The sequence below is a fragment of the Saccopteryx bilineata genome, chromosome 4, assembly GCF_036850765.1.
Source record: "Saccopteryx bilineata isolate mSacBil1 chromosome 4, mSacBil1_pri_phased_curated, whole genome shotgun sequence".
Classification (NCBI taxonomy): Eukaryota; Metazoa; Chordata; class Mammalia; order Chiroptera; family Emballonuridae; genus Saccopteryx; species Saccopteryx bilineata.
Genome location: NC_089493.1, coordinates 254,399,297 through 254,416,359, shown reverse-complemented (window position 1 = coordinate 254,416,359; position 17,063 = coordinate 254,399,297). Strand labels below are relative to the sequence as shown.

Below are 17,063 nucleotides of genomic sequence, written 5' to 3'. Positions count from 1 at the left end.
GCCATGTACGGTCATGAACACAAGCTTGCAGGAACCCAGTGAACCCAGAATGGCCCTGAAATTCAGCCATACAATGAACAAAGATATCAAGCAAAACTGCTGGGAGTCCAAACGAAGCAACGCCGCCCGGGGGAGCAGAATTTCCTGGGCAGAGCAGCTCCCGGGCCCTGGCCTCTTCCCAGGAGAGCCCTGCCTCTATGAATACACATTCAAGGACTCTAAAACACAGAGCAGTTTCACAACCCACTTACTGTGCCTGGGCCTTGGGTGGGCAGGCACAGAACTTCCTGGCAGGCATTGAGAGCTCAACAATAAAACACCTATAAGCCCCTAGGAGGGCATGGAGAACTCTTGCTGGACTGGTCCTATAGAAGGGAGGGGCCTCCCCGCACTTGATGAATCACGCTGCAGCAATCTTCTGACATATGAGGCTGGTGCTGCGTCTGAAATTCCCATTGCATTTTTCACTTTTAGTGAGAGGATATGAGAGAGATATGGTTACAGGGCTATAAGCCCTCAGCCCTCTTTCGAATGTCTCTCCTGTTCAATGACGTTATAGATAAAAGAAGATTCCAAATCAATAGCTCAATTAAAAACACTTCCCTGGATCAGAGGAAGCAGGGCGTGGCATGCTATTTCAATAAGCAGAGGGATGGGAAGGAATCCAGTTTGTGTTTGTTTTTTTTTTTGGGGGGGGGGAACTAAGGAGTTGCCTGAAATCACCACCCAAAACCTCTGTTCACTGAATAATAGTCCTGGTTGTGAAGTTCAAAGTTGCACTCAGGAACACCGAATGGGAGAAAAATGTCAACAATTTCTTTGAGACAAAAATGCCAGGTCTGCGGAAGGGCAGACCACTTGTAATCCTCCCTGACAAAAGAATGACACGCATGGCCCTCAGCGTGACTATGTACAAGCCTTTGCCCACCCAGCAGCGTTCACATGCATGCCACCAAAGCACTGGGCCCAGGCTGCACGGGCTTTGATCTGTTTCACTTTTTATTGCTCCTCTCCCCGTCAACATTTCGTCCTTCCCACCATACCCTGATCTCTTCTTTCAAAGGGATTTAATTCCTGTAACACTTTGGGATGGAGAAAGGGCTTTACTTGGCAACCTTTGGTTTACAGGATCGCTGGTGAACAATCAGTCTGTCTGGCAGGAAGGTACGCCCACAAATATTGCAGGGAACCAACTGGCTCTGGGCACTGGTCCAAGCAGCTTCATTTAAGGCATCAAGATCATAGAAACCTTTGGCTGGAAAGTTAAAAAAAAAAAAAAAAAAGAAAAAGAAAGAAAGAATAAAGAACCAAAAAGAGAAAAGGAAAAGAAAATGGTAAAATGGATCGGTTTTCATTGTGGAGAACCATATTCTACTTTTTATGGAAAATATTTTCAGGAAATACCTGTTGACTGAGGCTTTTAAACAAATCATATTACTTTTATCCAAAAAAAAAAAAAAAAAGTACTTTTCACTCAAGGGTTGAATCAAGATAGCTATGAACCAGAGTGTTTTTCACTCCTTGGATTTTAAAAAGGGAAAGACATTGTTTTATGTGTTAGGATATGCATTCTTTACTAATTATTAACATCTTTGCTTACACACTATTATCTTGCAAATATAACTTTTGGCCTTCTTTCAGTTGACTCTAAATATAAACTTACAAAGGGAAAAGAAAATGTATTTGTCTTTTCCTCTTCCGTAATCCTGCAGTGGAATGTTTTTAAAGGCCAAAACTGACAGTTGAGAGTGAATTTAAGATAAATTATATCATAAAAATTTATCATTTCTTTAAGGCCATAAACTCAGAGATTCTTTAACTAATTAAAGGGAAGAATGCAAACAGAATAGTTAAACTGACGAAAAGAAGTACCCTTAGGAAAACAACGAAGACAGCTGAAAGATGTATAATCTTCATTGGCAGAGCACAGGAAAAAAGGCATATGGCTTTATTTTAGAGAACCAGTGTGGGATTTAGCTCTAATGAACTTTATTTAAATAGAGCGACTTTAGTACATTAAATTGACTATGTCTCAGAATCTCCCCAAATCGGCCCCTGAAAGTGTAGCCAGGCACTCAAAAATATGTAACATAGTTTTTATCATTTTCACAGCATAAATTTCCTTGTTAGAACCCAGGCAATTCTCATATGAATTCTGTCTAATAGTTCACACAACCATAGCAAATCTCAGATTCCTTAACATGCCCACACCTAATATTCCTTTTTTTTTAATGGCAATTATCACAATTATCATTTTCTATATAGGATATGAAAGAGTGTTTTGAGTGCTTTGAAAACTATTTCAAAAAGAATGGCACTGACTTTCTTCTTACTCATAAGTTTTAATATGGACTACAAATTCCAGGGTATTTATTTATTCTCACTTTAAGATGATTCATCACATCTCTAAAAGTGTTTGCATAGGGCTCTGACTTTGGATCTGAAGGAAGGGTTATTTGAACTCTATGACTACAGTAAGTCCATGGGGTGGAAATGGTAATGGGAATTCTCCTGGCCTAGAGATAAAGGACACGTTCAGAAATGAAAATTACCTGAGGCCAACAGGAAAATTATAAGGGGTGCAGTTATAGGACGTGCCTTTTCCATCTGTAGGCAATAACAAACAGGAGAAGGAACCCACCAGGGCTTTCAAAGTAGTTGTTTCTTTCACTTCTTCCAGACTTGTTATAATTATACTCAAGCAGAGAAGGTGATAAAGATCAGAAGTGAAGGAAATAAATTTTTGATGGCAAACAAGAATTGCTAGGAGAGAGCTCCAATGAGGCAAACAATCCCTTTGTAGACAAATGCTCTCATTTCAATGGGCGATGCTTTCATCTTGAGCTCCTTTCCCATCCATACTGAGTCCTTCTCTGAGCAAGAGCTATGAATGGTTGAATTCTAGAAGCATCTAGAACTTCATTATAACAACTTAAATTCCATTCGGTGGGATGTTAAAAACTCCCTTTGGGTGACATCTCTATTAAGAGAGCTTTGACCTAAATGATATCAAATAACCTCCAAGCTCTGCAAATCTATGGCTACATAGAATGAATGAATTGAATGACACTCCTCTTAACACCAAAGATAATATTCTTTTGAGGAGAGTTAGGGGACCAACTGGGAAAATGACAATGGTAGAAATGAGAGAGTCAGAACTTGTATAGCAAAAATATTTTCTAAACTACTTTATGCTCAAACCGTAAATGAATATGCATAAGGCTCTGTAACGAGGTCACATAAGGTAGTTTATGGAGTTCCAGTTTCATTTAGCTTGTGCAGTGCTTAACAAAGTACTAACGGTAAAAATTTAAAAATCTGGACATTTCATATGTATGCCTAGATTTTCAGTTTCCTTTGTATTTTTGAAAGGTATGACCACACTCTGCTAAATTTCTTAATGATAACAGCAGCTGGAAGTGGCAGCAATTGTCTGCTGTAGAGGGAGCTAGTGCTTTCCAGCTCACCATAGTCTTCACTGTCGCCTTCTTCATACACTGGCCACTTTATTCAATTTGGAAACCTTATTAGTGGACCCTGTAAGCATTTGAGTTTGGTACTCCTGTTCTATAAACTAAGAAGCAAGCCCTGGCTGGTTGACTCAGTAGTAGAGCATCAGCCTGGCGTGCAGGAGTCCCGGGTTTGATTCCCGGCCAGGGCACACAGGAGAAGCACCCATCTGCTTCTCCACCTCTCCCCCTCTCCTTCTTCTCTGTCTCTCTCTTCCCCTCCTGCAGCCAAGGCTCCATTGGAGCAAGGTTGGCCCAGGTGCTGAGGATGGCTCTATGGCCTCTGCTTCAAGATGCTAGAATGGCTCTGGTTGCAACAGAGCAGCCCCCCAGATGCAACAGAGCATCGCCCCCTGGTGGGCATGCTGGGTGGATCCCGGTTGGGCACATGCGGGAGTCTGTCTGACTGCCTCCCCATTTCCAACTTCAGAAAAATACAAAAAAAATAAATAAATAAAAATAAACTCTAAGCATTCATATTTGAAAACATGTCACCAGAGGTCCCCAAAGGTTTTTTAAGCTTCATGGTTTTTAAATATTATGTTTGATAATATATGAATGTAACTTTTAAGAAATATGTAAATTCCAGAGGTTGCCTCTCCTTGCACAGTGTTGCCAGGATCTAGTGTCTTTGTGTCTCAGCATCTGAGAATTTGGGAAGGCATTCCAGAACTATTTTTCCAATTCAGCTGTAGCCAAGACCATAAATATTGTGAACAAGAGAGAAAAGAATATCACTACTCTTATAAGTTTAGAGAGAAAAGTATCCCCTTATGCACTCAAGTATTTTCATCGAAAAACTTACCACTGATGGTCCTGACTTGGGGTTTTTTAGGTTCTGGTCTCCTCAACTCTTTAGGCAACAAGTTGTTTTCATTATGCCATTTTTTCAGACATTGTGGCTCATGGATGGCAATGGATTTGGTTCCATATTCATGACCACAAATGTAGCAAATAATCGTTGGTGGATGCCTAATCATTGTTGGCTGCAAATAACAAAATATATCTGTTAGATAAAGTTTCAAAAATTGTATTGTGAAACTATAAAGTTTGAAAATTATATTTTAAAATTACAATACATTCCAATTATCTAGAAAATAAAATATATATTTTAAAAAATTCCAACAAGTCCAGCAAAGTTTAACTTTTTAGAAATTAAAAGCACAAGTTATTTTATCTGAGTGATTGGGGTGAGGTTATAATGTTGGGTTGGGAGAATAGAAAATAAATATGAGCTAACCAGAATTCTACACATTGGTACTTTATAAAATATATTTTTTATTCAGTAAATATTGTCTTCTGACTATTCTCCATGATGACAGAATACAATGATAAATCAGGTATGAATTATCCTTTCAAAAATATAAGGTTTGAATATGACTGAGAAATAAAATAAGAGTTATTGGAGAGTTTATAACAGTGTTGTATGCCTGCCCACATTCCCTCATGTAAACAACTTTCTACTCCTGTGATTCTCTGCCATTTTTGACCTGGAGTAGGCTCCACCTACAGGCAAGTAGCTAATCAATTACAGATGGAAGTTGGTGTATAAATACCCAGTTTCCTCCCTAGGGTAGATTCCACACAGTCTTCCAGAAGTCCCCAGTGGGATTGTACCACAATTCCTAATTAACACACTATATAGGCTTCCTTCTCTTCCCCATCTTTCCTCTCACTATTTTACTAGGGTTTTCTGGGACCACCTCCCAAATAAACTACTTGAACTCAAATCTTACTCTTAGCATTTGTTTTTGGAAGAATGAAATCAAAGGAACAGTTAAGGATGAAATGCACTAAGGAGCTTCTGCTTCTGTCTGGGATATTGAAAGTTACCAAAAAACATTGCTTCCATTTAAACAATGAGAAAAAATCAGATAACTTACAGAATAAAAATTTTTGAGCCCATTGAAGACTCTTAGTTGCAAGATAAATTTATGAACTGAAGGGACTGCCTAAGTTTAATGGTGGATCAGCAGAACGAAGAAAAGACCTCCCACACTCCAACTTTACATGAGTGTGGACAGCAGTTGTCCACCTCAGAAAGGGCAGGGCAGCTGCCTGTGAACTCCATCCTCCCACCAACAAGGGCTTACACCCAGTAATGGAAGGTGATGGTTAACACTGGAGAGAGACAGGAGCATTGACAGAAACCATCACCAAGTCAAGAATACAGGGCCTGCCTAATCTGAGGGTAGTGCTAGAGAATTACTATATTTCCCCATGTATAAGACAAACCCTCTTTAAAAAAATTTGGGATCCAGCCCTGGCCGGTTGGCTCAGTGGTAGAGCATTGACCCAGTGTGTGGAAGTCCCAGGTTAGATTCCCAGCCAGGGCACTCAGAAGGACCCATATGCTTCTCCAACCCCCCTCTCCTTTCTCTCTCTCTCTCTCTTCCCCTCCACAGCCAAGGCTCCATTGGAGCAAAGTTGGCCTGGGTGCTGAGGATGGCTCCATGGTCTCCACCTCAGGTGCTAGAATGGCTCCAGCTGCAACGGAGCAATGCTCCAGATAGGCAGAGAATCGCTCCCTGGTGGGCATGCCGGGTGGAACCCAGTCGGGAGCATGGAGGAGTCTGTTTCCCTGCCTCCCCGCTTCTAACTTCAGGAAAATCCAAAAAAAAAAAAAAAAAAAAAGAAAAAGAAAAAAAGATATCACACACACACACACACACACACACACACACACACACAGAAATTAGGATCCACCATTGTCAGATCCTAAGTGTAACCCAATCAAAGTATGGCCAAGATTTCAGAATTATCAAGGTTTTAAATAATTATTTTAAAATAATTTTTCTAATCAATACTTAAAAATAATTACTTTAAATATTCTAATACTTAAAAATAATTATTTTTAAATAATTGTAATAACTATGTTAAAAGATGTAGAGGAAAAAGTGGGCAGCATGCATAAATATATATATGGGAAATTAGAGCTAAGAGATAAAAAACAGGTAAAGTTATTTTAGAAAACTGTTAAGCAGAGGAATAACCTATAATTGCACTTCAAGAAAGTTAGTCTGGCTGTGATGTATCTGGAAGGGCTGGCATGGCAGCTTGTCTCCGAGAGCTTGAACATTCACAGCTCTGGGGGTACGGGGCTCATGGGCCCAGTGAACACCAGTGTTTTATGGTAGGTAACCAGGCAGATGGTGATGGGACTTACCGAAAGGGGAAATCAGGAAAGGAAGGTTGGGGAAGGAGCAAAAAAATAGAACCTGTTGCGTTTAACATATTAGTAGAATTTTAAATGTGAGTAAATCCAGCCTAAATAGGAAATAGAGGCCTACAATTCAGGATTAATGAACTTCGGAGCTATTCACACAGAACAGACATCAAAACCCAAGAAAACTGCATGAGAAGAGTATATAGAGATTATTGGGAGAAAAATTATTGGGAGAGTATCTACAATAAGGAGATTGGGCAAGAAATATCACAGCCTAAAGAGATAAAGGTTCAAGTTTAGAGTTAAATAAACAGGGAATATAACCCATGTGCTCCTACTGATCAATGTCACCCCATTAAATTTAATTTCAAAATCAAAAAAATAAAAATTTTTTTAAAAAGAAAGAAACAGGGAATAGAGCCAAAGGCTCCATTCAGAATTCTGCAAATACTTCTGGTTGCCAGAGAGATGGTGTCGAATGCTACTTTGTCAAATGCTACAGAGAGAAATGGCTGTTGAAGAAGATCTTTAGATTTGGTTACCAATAGATTATAAATCAGTGACTTCTGAGAGTTCAGTTCCAGTGGAGCAGTGAGGATTAAAACCAATTTTTTTTTTTTTTTTTTTGTATTTTTCCGAAGCTAGAAACGGGGAGAGACAGACAGACTCCCACATGTGCCCGACCGGGATACACCCGGCACGCCCACCAGGGGGTGATGCTCTGCCCCTCCAAGGGGTCGCTCTGCCACGACCAGAGCCACTCTAGCACCTGGGGCAGAGGCCAAGGAGCCATCCCCAGCGCCTGACCCATCTTTGCTCCAATGGAGCCTTGGCTGCGGGAGGGGAAGAGAGAGACATAGAGGAAGGAGAGGGAGAGGGGTGGAGAAGCAGATGGGTGCTTCTCCTGTGTGCCCTGGCCGGGAATCAAACCCGGGACTTCTGTACGCCAGGCCGACGCTCTATCACTGAGCCAACCGGCCAGGGCTAAAACCAAATTTTTAGGAGTTAAACACCTGGTCAAGGAGAAGAAGAATACAAATCTAAAAAGTTTGCCGAGAGGAAATTTGAGAGATAAGTAGCATTGAAGAAAGATTTGTTTTGTTGTTGTTTTTAGGATAGGAGGGTCTTTGGCAGAAAGACTGCAGGCCTCAGAGGAGGCAGGCAGAGATATAATCAAAGGGGTAACTGGAGAGGAAAGGAAAGAAAGAGGAAATAGATGAAGTTACAGAAAGGTTGTAAAGGAAAAAGGCACTTGTGAAGTTCACATAAGATGAATTTAGTCTTCTAAGGATGGGGCACAGTGATCTTCAGAGAATAAAGAGTCAAATTCTGGGAACTGGAATAGTGAAAAATGTTGGGATTAAGCACCGCAGGGAATGTAACTGATTTGGTTAGGGAAGAACACTCATTCAATATTGAAACAGACCCAGTTAAGTTGAGCTGCGAGGAATTTTAGTGGAGTGAAGTGACCTTCTCTAATATGTTCTTAAGTAGCACTGAGTGGTATGAAAGCAGTAACAAAGTTGGTGGTGTGGTCTTTGGGGAAATAAAACATGGTAAAGTGTGTGTGTGTGTGTGTGTGTGTGTATGTGTGTGTGTATGTGTGTGTGTGTGTGTGTGTGTTACAATCAGCCTGCTTTTAACTAAGACTCTAGTTAGTTAAGACTCTCCACCAGTGTGGAGAGAGCACAGAGGAAGATTAAAATCAGAAAGAAGCACATATATGATATCTGCAAAGCCAAGCAGAAATAACAAATTCTAGATGAGCAAGTCCATACTTAATAATCAAGCAAAATAGAAAGTGCAGTTCTCACTTGAGGATCTAAGTTTGGTTTTTTTATTTTTTGCTTTTTTAAAAAGCACATTATTTGAGGTAGAATGTTTTTATTCTATTATTCTCTACTGTACCATAGCAATAGATCACAATAACTAAATAGTTGTCAGTCCTTCCTTGTTATGAGCCATGTAGCATCTAAAAAGAATGATTTTAAAAATATCAGAGGAATTCAAGACCTAAGAGAAAGGATGAAGCAGAAACAATAATTTTCAAAATATCCAAAAGTTCCTTACTATTTTTACATGTTTATTTACTTGAAACCTTAATTAAATGCAGGGTTTTTCACTTAAAAATGAGAGGTTATTCTTTTTGCTTTGAAAATAATGAATTTATTAAAATTCCATATGGGAAGTATGAACCAAATCCAGTATTTAACCAAGCATACCAGCAAAATAAATGGCATGGGTCATAAATGAAGGCATTCATGTCACACTGTCAGAGGTTTCTTTTGGAAGGAAAAATTAGAAGAAAATAGGCAGACACAGAGGCCAGAAGACGCACACAAAATAACCTAAAGGGATGTGGGAGAAAATTAATACCACAAAAAAGCTAAGATGTTCTATATTACATTTTCCAAAGCATGCTTTGTGCTCTGTACTTGCGGTTGAACTGCAGTTGAACCTACAACATATTCCATACTCCAGGTTTTGGACATCTCACTCCTCAGTGGTGCTCTGGGGAAGGACAGCCAAAGAGAAAAACGCATCCCTGTGGGTCTGAATGGAGATGAGCCCCTCTTTTACTCTTTGTTAATTTCACAATTGTCAGTCTGAAACTTCCAGGGAAAGCAGAACAATCTCCAGCTTGGGGTTATTGCCAGTACCCCAGATGCCAACGTTTGACTCTTCAGTCTCCTTGTCCAGTTTTCAGATGGAAAGGGCTGTGTCGGGGATGGAGAAGAACAGGAAGAGGAGACCATAGCCCTGGCCGAAGGGGCAGAGGCCTTTCTTGGCTCATGCGCTGATGTGACGCAGCCAAACAGAGCAAGGCTGGGGCCCTGGAAGGTCTGCCCAAGGGCCTTGTCTACACCAGGCTTTGCCAGGGCCTGCCAACTCCAGGAAAGTGTAATCAAAGGAAAGCAAAGGAAAAGGGAAGTCAATAAGCCTGAAGTTCCTGCAGAGCAAGAGATTCCATCAACAATTTACCTGTCAACATTACAGATATTTTGGGGGCGAAGCACTACTTTTCTTAACATTGGGGTAAAAGATGTTTTTAAAAGTTCATCTCTGAATTTGCATAAATGCCATTTCAGGTGTAAACTGTTTCGTGGGAAGAAGGAGACCACATGCCTACACACGAGTTTCTTAGGGATCCTCCCAGTGTTGTCTTTCTTGTCTCAGTTCTCTGGGAAAGCCTGTTTAGGCTGGATACAGACAGAGGCACTCGAACACTTCAGGGAGAGCTTTCATGTGTGCGTTTCTTTTAACTTGAATCCACTAACTTTCATATGTTTTTAATCATGTTGCTGGCCACTATTGGAATTATCATTTTAGTTTTCCATGCAGCATTTCTTTTTCCCTTTTTGTTAATGTCTTTTCTGTCTCAGAAACACCTCGTGATCAGTTCTTTAGGCCAGAACTGTGCGATGCAGAGGGAGGTGAACATTTAACAACTTTTCTTCCACTTAGTGTAGATGACCTGTCATCCATCCATTCATTTTCAGAGTTTAAAACAAACAGCTATACTATCACCACGAAAGCAAGGGGGAAAGGATAAGGAGCAAGAAAAGAGGGTGGCTTGGTGAGCAGCCTTAAGAGAGGTATTGCTGGAAGAAGAATGAACATATTTCCATAAAACTAGACTAGGATGCCTGTTTCAAATAGATCTCACTGACCTCCCTGATAGCTCGGGCTGAACGGAAACCACAGTGAACTACACAACTCAGTGGCAAATAGAGCTTATAGAGGAAGTATAACAACTGGTTAGAAGGAAAAGTGTTTTTAACATTAAATATCATTGCATGAATCTTAACAAATGTTATATTGAAACTAAAATGGAAGTCATTACCAGCAGTTTTACAGAAGACCAGAAACACTCTACATTTGGTCATTTTCTTATATTAATCCCACAATAAATACTAAGTAATAATAGTGTGAAATCATAGTTGTGCAATGTTATTTACAAGAAAGTCAGAAAAACATGAGTCAAGGATATAGCATTTTGAAGATTTGATATGAAATAGATATTAGTATGTGATATGTATGGGCAATATGTCCCTTTGAAAATCTAATGACTGCTGATTATCTCCCCAGAAAAATACACATGTATACAGAATTATGGATACAATTTTGCATGATTGGTGGACTCTACAAAACTCATCCATTAACCCCAGGAAGTGAGCTGTTGGGCCTTTAATCAGATCCAAACTTTTTTCCAAATAGGTGCTCCTTTGTGTAAGGAGCCATTTGGCACCATCTAAATGCCTCAAAGGTACTGACTTGAAGCAGGCAGGAACTTATGAAATACACCACTTCTGGCTTTAGGGTAATCTTATGCCTTGCTTTGCCTAAAACAGTACCTATTATACCCACTGTCATTTATTCTCTTAATTGTCCCTGTTTAGTCAATAAATTATATAGTCACTCTACTTTCAACCTTTTCTGAAAAACATTTATAAAATATAAACAATCGAGAGATAAAACAACAAAAAAGCTTAGAAAAAAGAAGCTGTGACCAGCCTTGGCTAGTTTGCTCAGTGGTAGAGCATCTGCCTGGCGTGTGGATGTCCCAGGTTTGATTCCCAGTCAGAGCACACAAGAGAAGTGCCCATCTGCTTCTCCATCCTTCCCACTCTCCTTTCTCTCTATCTCTCCTTCCCCTCCCGCAGCCAAGGCTCCACTGGAACAAGTTGACCTGGGTGCTGAGGATGGCACCATGGCCTCTGCCTCAGGCACTAAAATGGCTCCAGTTGCAATGGAGCAATGGCCCCAGATGGGCAAAGCATCATCCCCTAGTAACTTGCCAGGTGGATCCTGGTCAGGGCACATGTGAGAGTCTGTCTCTCTGCCTCCCCGACTTCTCACTTCAGAAAAATGAAAAAAAAAAAAAAAAAAAGAAGCTGTGATCATAAGACTGCTAATTCATTTAAATATAGAATGAGGCAAAACAACTATAGAAATTATGGTTAGAATAGAGACTATAAGAAAAATCTTGCCTGACCAGGCAATGGCACAGTGGATAGAGCATCGGACTGGAATGCAGAGGATCAGGTTCAAACCCCCAAGGTCACCAGCTTGAGTGCGGGCTCATCTGGTTTGAGGAAGGCTCACCATCTTGAACCCAAAGTCACTGGCTTGAGCAAGGGGTCACTCGGTCTGCTGTAGCCACCCAGTCAAGGCACATATGAAAAAGCAATCAATGAACAACTAAGGTGCTGCAATGAAGAATTGATGCTTCTCATCTCTCTCCCTTCCTGTCTGTCCCTATCTGTCCCTCTCTCTGTCTCTGTCACACATACACACAAAAAAGAAAAACAAATCTTAAATAAAAATGCATATAAAATTGGCATGGGAAGAAAAGGTGCTAAGATTTTAGCGATGATAAGTTCCTCAGAACTTTCGTGGCAAAAAGTCAGTTAAAACAATATAAAATTAAAACATGAAGTTAACTTTTTTCAAGTCCTTTAGTAATTTATTATTTTTTTTACTTTAGTGGGTCCTTTAAAGACTAATATTTTTTAGTGAAGAAATATTTTTCTTGAGAAAACAATCAGTGAATAACAGGTGCTGCAACTATGAATTGATGATTCTCATCTCTTTCCCTGCCTGTCTGTCTTTCTCTCTCACTAAAAACTAAAAAAATATTTTTCTGAATTTCAGCAATATAATCAATTACACTTTGGTTTCTTTTTGTCAAATCTCTGTTATTAGTAACTTGGATATGATGGCCTTCTATGAAAAAATTCTGTATGTCTATTAATTAATTTATATATGTTTGTATACATAGAGATGTACCTGTAATGATATTTACTAATGTCAAACTAATTTGGGTTAATTTATGCTAATTTTATACTTTCTTAAAGGATTGAATTTTTATAATGAACTTATGTCATTTTTATAAGAATAATAAAATAATTTTTAAAAGTAACTCCAAAATCAAAAGATTAGCAGAAATCAGTTCTAAAAGAAAAAAATCAAGTGGAGCCCAAGTAACTTTCTGAAAATTTCTTTAAAAACTAATAAAAGATAAGTCATTTTATATAATTCAGTTTAATTATAGTTAATTAGTAATTAAAATTAGAAATATTAAGGATGCATACAGCTTTGCATAACACAAAAGTAAAATGCAAAATAAAAATACACATATAGTATCTTAAGTTACATTAGTCTAATACACAATTTTATTGTGGCAACTGCATAGTTGAATATACTTCAGTCAAATGCTTGAATAATGCAATTTAATTGAAGTCCTAGAATTCTGTTCCATTACTTTAAAAAGCAGTAATAATGGCCTGGAAAAATAATCTGAGGACAGGATTTAACATGAGTCTATTTCTACCATAAGATTATCTAAATATAGCTCTTCTAAATATTTTAATTTTGTTCAGGCTTGTTTTCTTGGCTTGGTTGCATCAGTCAAAAAATAAATTCACAAATAACTAAATGGGACCATATGGTATCAGCCATCATATATTCAAAGTGGCAGCCAAAAAGATAATTGGGGGTGGCTGGATTGAACCATCCCCAGGGTCCTGTGTTGCCTGTTGTGGCTCGACTGACAAATTACCATAAATTTTCAGCCTCCTATCTGCCCTCCTCCCCTCCGCACTTGACTATGTTCTGTGCAAACTTGGCCTGTCTGTCAGGAATTTCTGTGGTTTTTCATGGCTACAGGACAAAGACAAAATACTTTTTACTGACTTCATTCATGCCCAACCTTAGCCCATGAAACAGGTCTGTTAACCACACCAAACTCAGCGCTATTCCCCAAGCTAGAGACCACAGTCCGCAGCTTTGCTGTCTCCATGACCTTACTCATCTGTTCCTTCCAGCAGCAAGCATTTAAATTGAGCATTGCACCTTCATCAAGCTGGAGGTTATGCGGAACCCCAATCCTTATAGCTTTCCTGAGTGATAAACACAAACATGCAAACTACTAATTAAATTAGAAGGCAAAAGGTGTAAGTGCCACAATAGGGAGACAGAATGCCAAAGGATGCAGAAGTAGGGAAAAAGGAGAATAGTTTTGACCAGAAGCCAGTGAAGAGGGTATTATTTGAAGTGGCTTTGTTGGATGGGTAGAAGTGTTCTGATGTGGGAGGACTCCCTCAAGCAAACAACGTGATCTATTCAACAACTGTTCAATAGTACTATATATAGTACATTGATATAAAAGCTATAAAGTCCATAGTGAAAAGACTGATTAGAGGAAGTGTGAAAGGATCCGTCTTTTCAATATGGGACTGAAACAGGGAGTGGTCAAACCTTAAGGACACAGCCAATGTTGGCACCTTTACTATGTGTCCCACCTTGGTTCTGACCCCCCAATTCTATCCTCATGTCATTAGAAGCTAGCCATTGTTTGGTATTGGGGTAGGAATTTGACCAGGGGTCCCCAAACTTTTTACACAGGGGGCCAGTTCACTGTCCCTCAGACCATTGGAGGGCCAGACTATAAAAAAACTATAAACAAATCCCTAAGCACACTGCACAGATCTTATTTTAAAGTAAAAAAAAACAAAACGGGAACAAATAAAATATTTAAAATAAAGAACAAGTAAATTTTTTTTTTTTTTTTTTTGCATTTTTCTGAAGCTGGAAACAGGGAGAGACAGTCAGACAGACTCCCACATGCGCCCAACCGGGATCCACCCGGCACGCCCACCATGGGGCGATGCTCTGCCCATCCTGGGTGTTGCCATGTTGCGACCAGAGCCACTCTAGCACCTGAGGCAGAGGCCACAGAGCCATCCCCAGTGCCCGGGCCATCTTTGCTCCAATGGAGCCTTGGCTGTGGGAGGGAAAGAGAGAGACAGAGAGGAAGGCACGGCGGAGGGGTGGAGAAGCAAATGGGTGCTTCTCCTGTGTGCCCTGGTCGGAATCGAACCAGGTCCTCCGCACGCTAGGCTGACGCTCTACCGCTGAGCCAACCGGCCAGGGCACAAGTAAATTTAAATCAACCAACTGACCAGTATTTCAATGGGAACTATGCTCTTCTCACTGACTACTAATGAAAGAGGTGCCCCTTCCGAAAGTACGGCGGGGGCCAGATAAATGGCCTCAGGGGGCCGCATGTGGCCTGCGGGCCTTAGTTTGGGGACCCCTGGATTTGACAGACAGATAGAGAAACGAATGCTTTCTCTGTCACGAGAGCTGCATCCACCACAGTAAGGTATCATGCTGTTGTGGGAGTCAGGTAGAGAGAGAGCAATGAAAAGCATGAAGCGTCTTGACCTTGTTGACACCCGAGTGTGAGGATGAGGACTTAATACCTATGATACAGAATTAGATCGAGAAATAAACTGGGGACAATTTATAATCTTCATATACTAATACGTTGATTCTTCCATACTGAAGAATTACAAACTAGTTCTACCTGCACTGAAGGAGACTCAAGTGATTATAACACTCATGCAACTGAAAGCATTGTGAAAAGATGAGGTGTAATACCACCATTCAATGGACCATTACTCCGTAGTAAAAAAAAGAACTGCTGTTACTTGCACCAGCATGGATAAAATTCAGAATCATTATGTCGAACAAAGCCACACACAAAAGAGTACATTACTGCTTGATTCCATTTATATAAAATCCAAACTAAACTGTAATGATTAAAAATCAAATCAGGGTTTGCCTGGAAGCTGGAGGTGAAAGGGGGAAAAAGGGGGATTAGGAAGCTTTGGAGGTGATGAAAATATTCTGTAGCTTGACTATAGTGGTGATTTAACAGGTATATAAAACTGTCAAAACACATTGAGTTGCATGTGGTTAATGGATGCAGTTTAGTGTTTGTATATTATTCCTCAATAAAGCTGATTGAAAACCGCTCGTGCAAACCTAGTTTGGTAAAGTGCTTTTGAATTGCCATGGTCATGCAACGCAGTCAGTTCAAGGTCAGCAGTACACATTGTCAGATGAAATTCCAAAATCAAATTATGCATTTGTGTGGCTTTTGCCAGGAACTAGAGAATATTTTTAAGGGATCTACATTCTAAACCCTTTAACTTGTTTCCCAAGAAATTTTCCAGTAGGTGGGAAAAAAAAGGGAAGAAAACTGAAGAAGAAAAAGAACTAAGGAAAATGAGAAAATGTTTTAATGAGGACTTTCCCCTCCAGGACATTAACATTTTTGCCAGAGCAAGTACATGACACAGCAATGCCATTCACATAGAGCGCTCCATCCAGAGAAGTGCAATTCCGGAGAGGCAGGGCCTGAGCCTGCAGCAGAGGTGGAGAGCTTCGACCAGCAGGCCTGTTACTCTGTGGCCACATGGGGCATAGGTCTGCTGGAAACATAACTGACACCATTTTCTCAACTTTTAGTAAGAAGAATTTCATGGCCCTTTAGTATACGAGTGAGTGTGAGTGTGTGTGTGCGCACTCCTGTGCACACAGGGGTCTCCAAACTTTTTACACAGGGGGCCAGTTCACTGTCCCTCAGACCATTGGAGGGCTGCCAAATACAGTGGTCCTCTCACTGACCATGAATGAAAGAGGTGCCCCTTCCAGAAGTGCAGTGGGGGCTGGATAAATGGCCTCAGGGGGCCGCATTGCGGCCCACGGGCCATAGTTTGGGGACGCCTGAAAGGTCAGTCACTTTCTTTAGTTGATTTCAGAAATATAGAAAGGCTTCCTTTGCCTCAAACTATTCATTCCTTGACCTTCCTCTAGCCCAGTGGTTCTCAACCTTTCTAATGCCGTGACCCCGCAATACAGTTCCTCATGTTGAGGTGACCCCAAACCAAAAAATAATTTTGGTGGCTACTTCATAACTGTAATTTTGCTACAGTTATGATTCGGAATGTAAATACCTGATATGCATTATGTATTTTCCGATGGCTTTAGGCGACCCCGCTGGGGTCGCAACCCACAGGTTGAAAACTGCTGCTCTAGTCGAAAGTGATCATTTTTAGGCTCATTGCCCTCAGGAAGAAAGAGAGCTGAGAGCTTTGGTTCTAGGTCACAAATACAATTATTGTATATATTTGCCCATGTATAAGACACACCCTAATTTTGGGGTTTGAAATTTGAAAAAAAAATGTATTACATAAAAGTTATTGAACTTGTTTTATTCATCATAAAATTCATACAACTCTTCATCCCTGTCAAAACTCCCATCCATTAGCTTGTCCTCATCTGTGTCTGGTGACAAATCACTGTCTTCATATATTGCCTTGTCTTCAGTTCCATCTATGGCATTTGAAATGCCACAACCACTGTATAAGATGCACCCAAATATTTTTTTAAAAGGGTGCGTCTTATACACGGGGAAATACGGTACACATCTGCCACCACCAGGGACGGGAGGGGAGGAGAGGAGGCCTCCCATGTTCACTCATTGGGGGCAGTAGTTACCTGGATTTATCTGCTCTCCATGACACAGTTGGCCCTTT

General features: G+C 40.3%; 1 protein-coding gene across 1 annotated transcript in view; it reads right to left on the bottom strand.

Annotated features, from left to right (window-relative positions):
* Positions 1 to 995: 995 nt before the first annotated feature.
* LOC136336355 (zinc finger protein 474-like) overlaps positions 996 to 17,063 on the bottom strand; it is a 59,311-nt gene continuing 43,243 nt past the window's right edge. Inside the window, exons 3-4 of the mRNA XM_066277941.1 lie at positions 4,315 to 4,495; positions 996 to 1,255 (exon numbers count right to left, since the gene is read on the bottom strand). Of these exons, the coding sequence (XP_066134038.1) occupies positions 1,104 to 1,255; positions 4,315 to 4,495 (333 nt within the window). The 3' untranslated portion in view covers positions 996 to 1,103. The remainder of the gene's footprint in view (positions 1,256 to 4,314; positions 4,496 to 17,063) is intronic.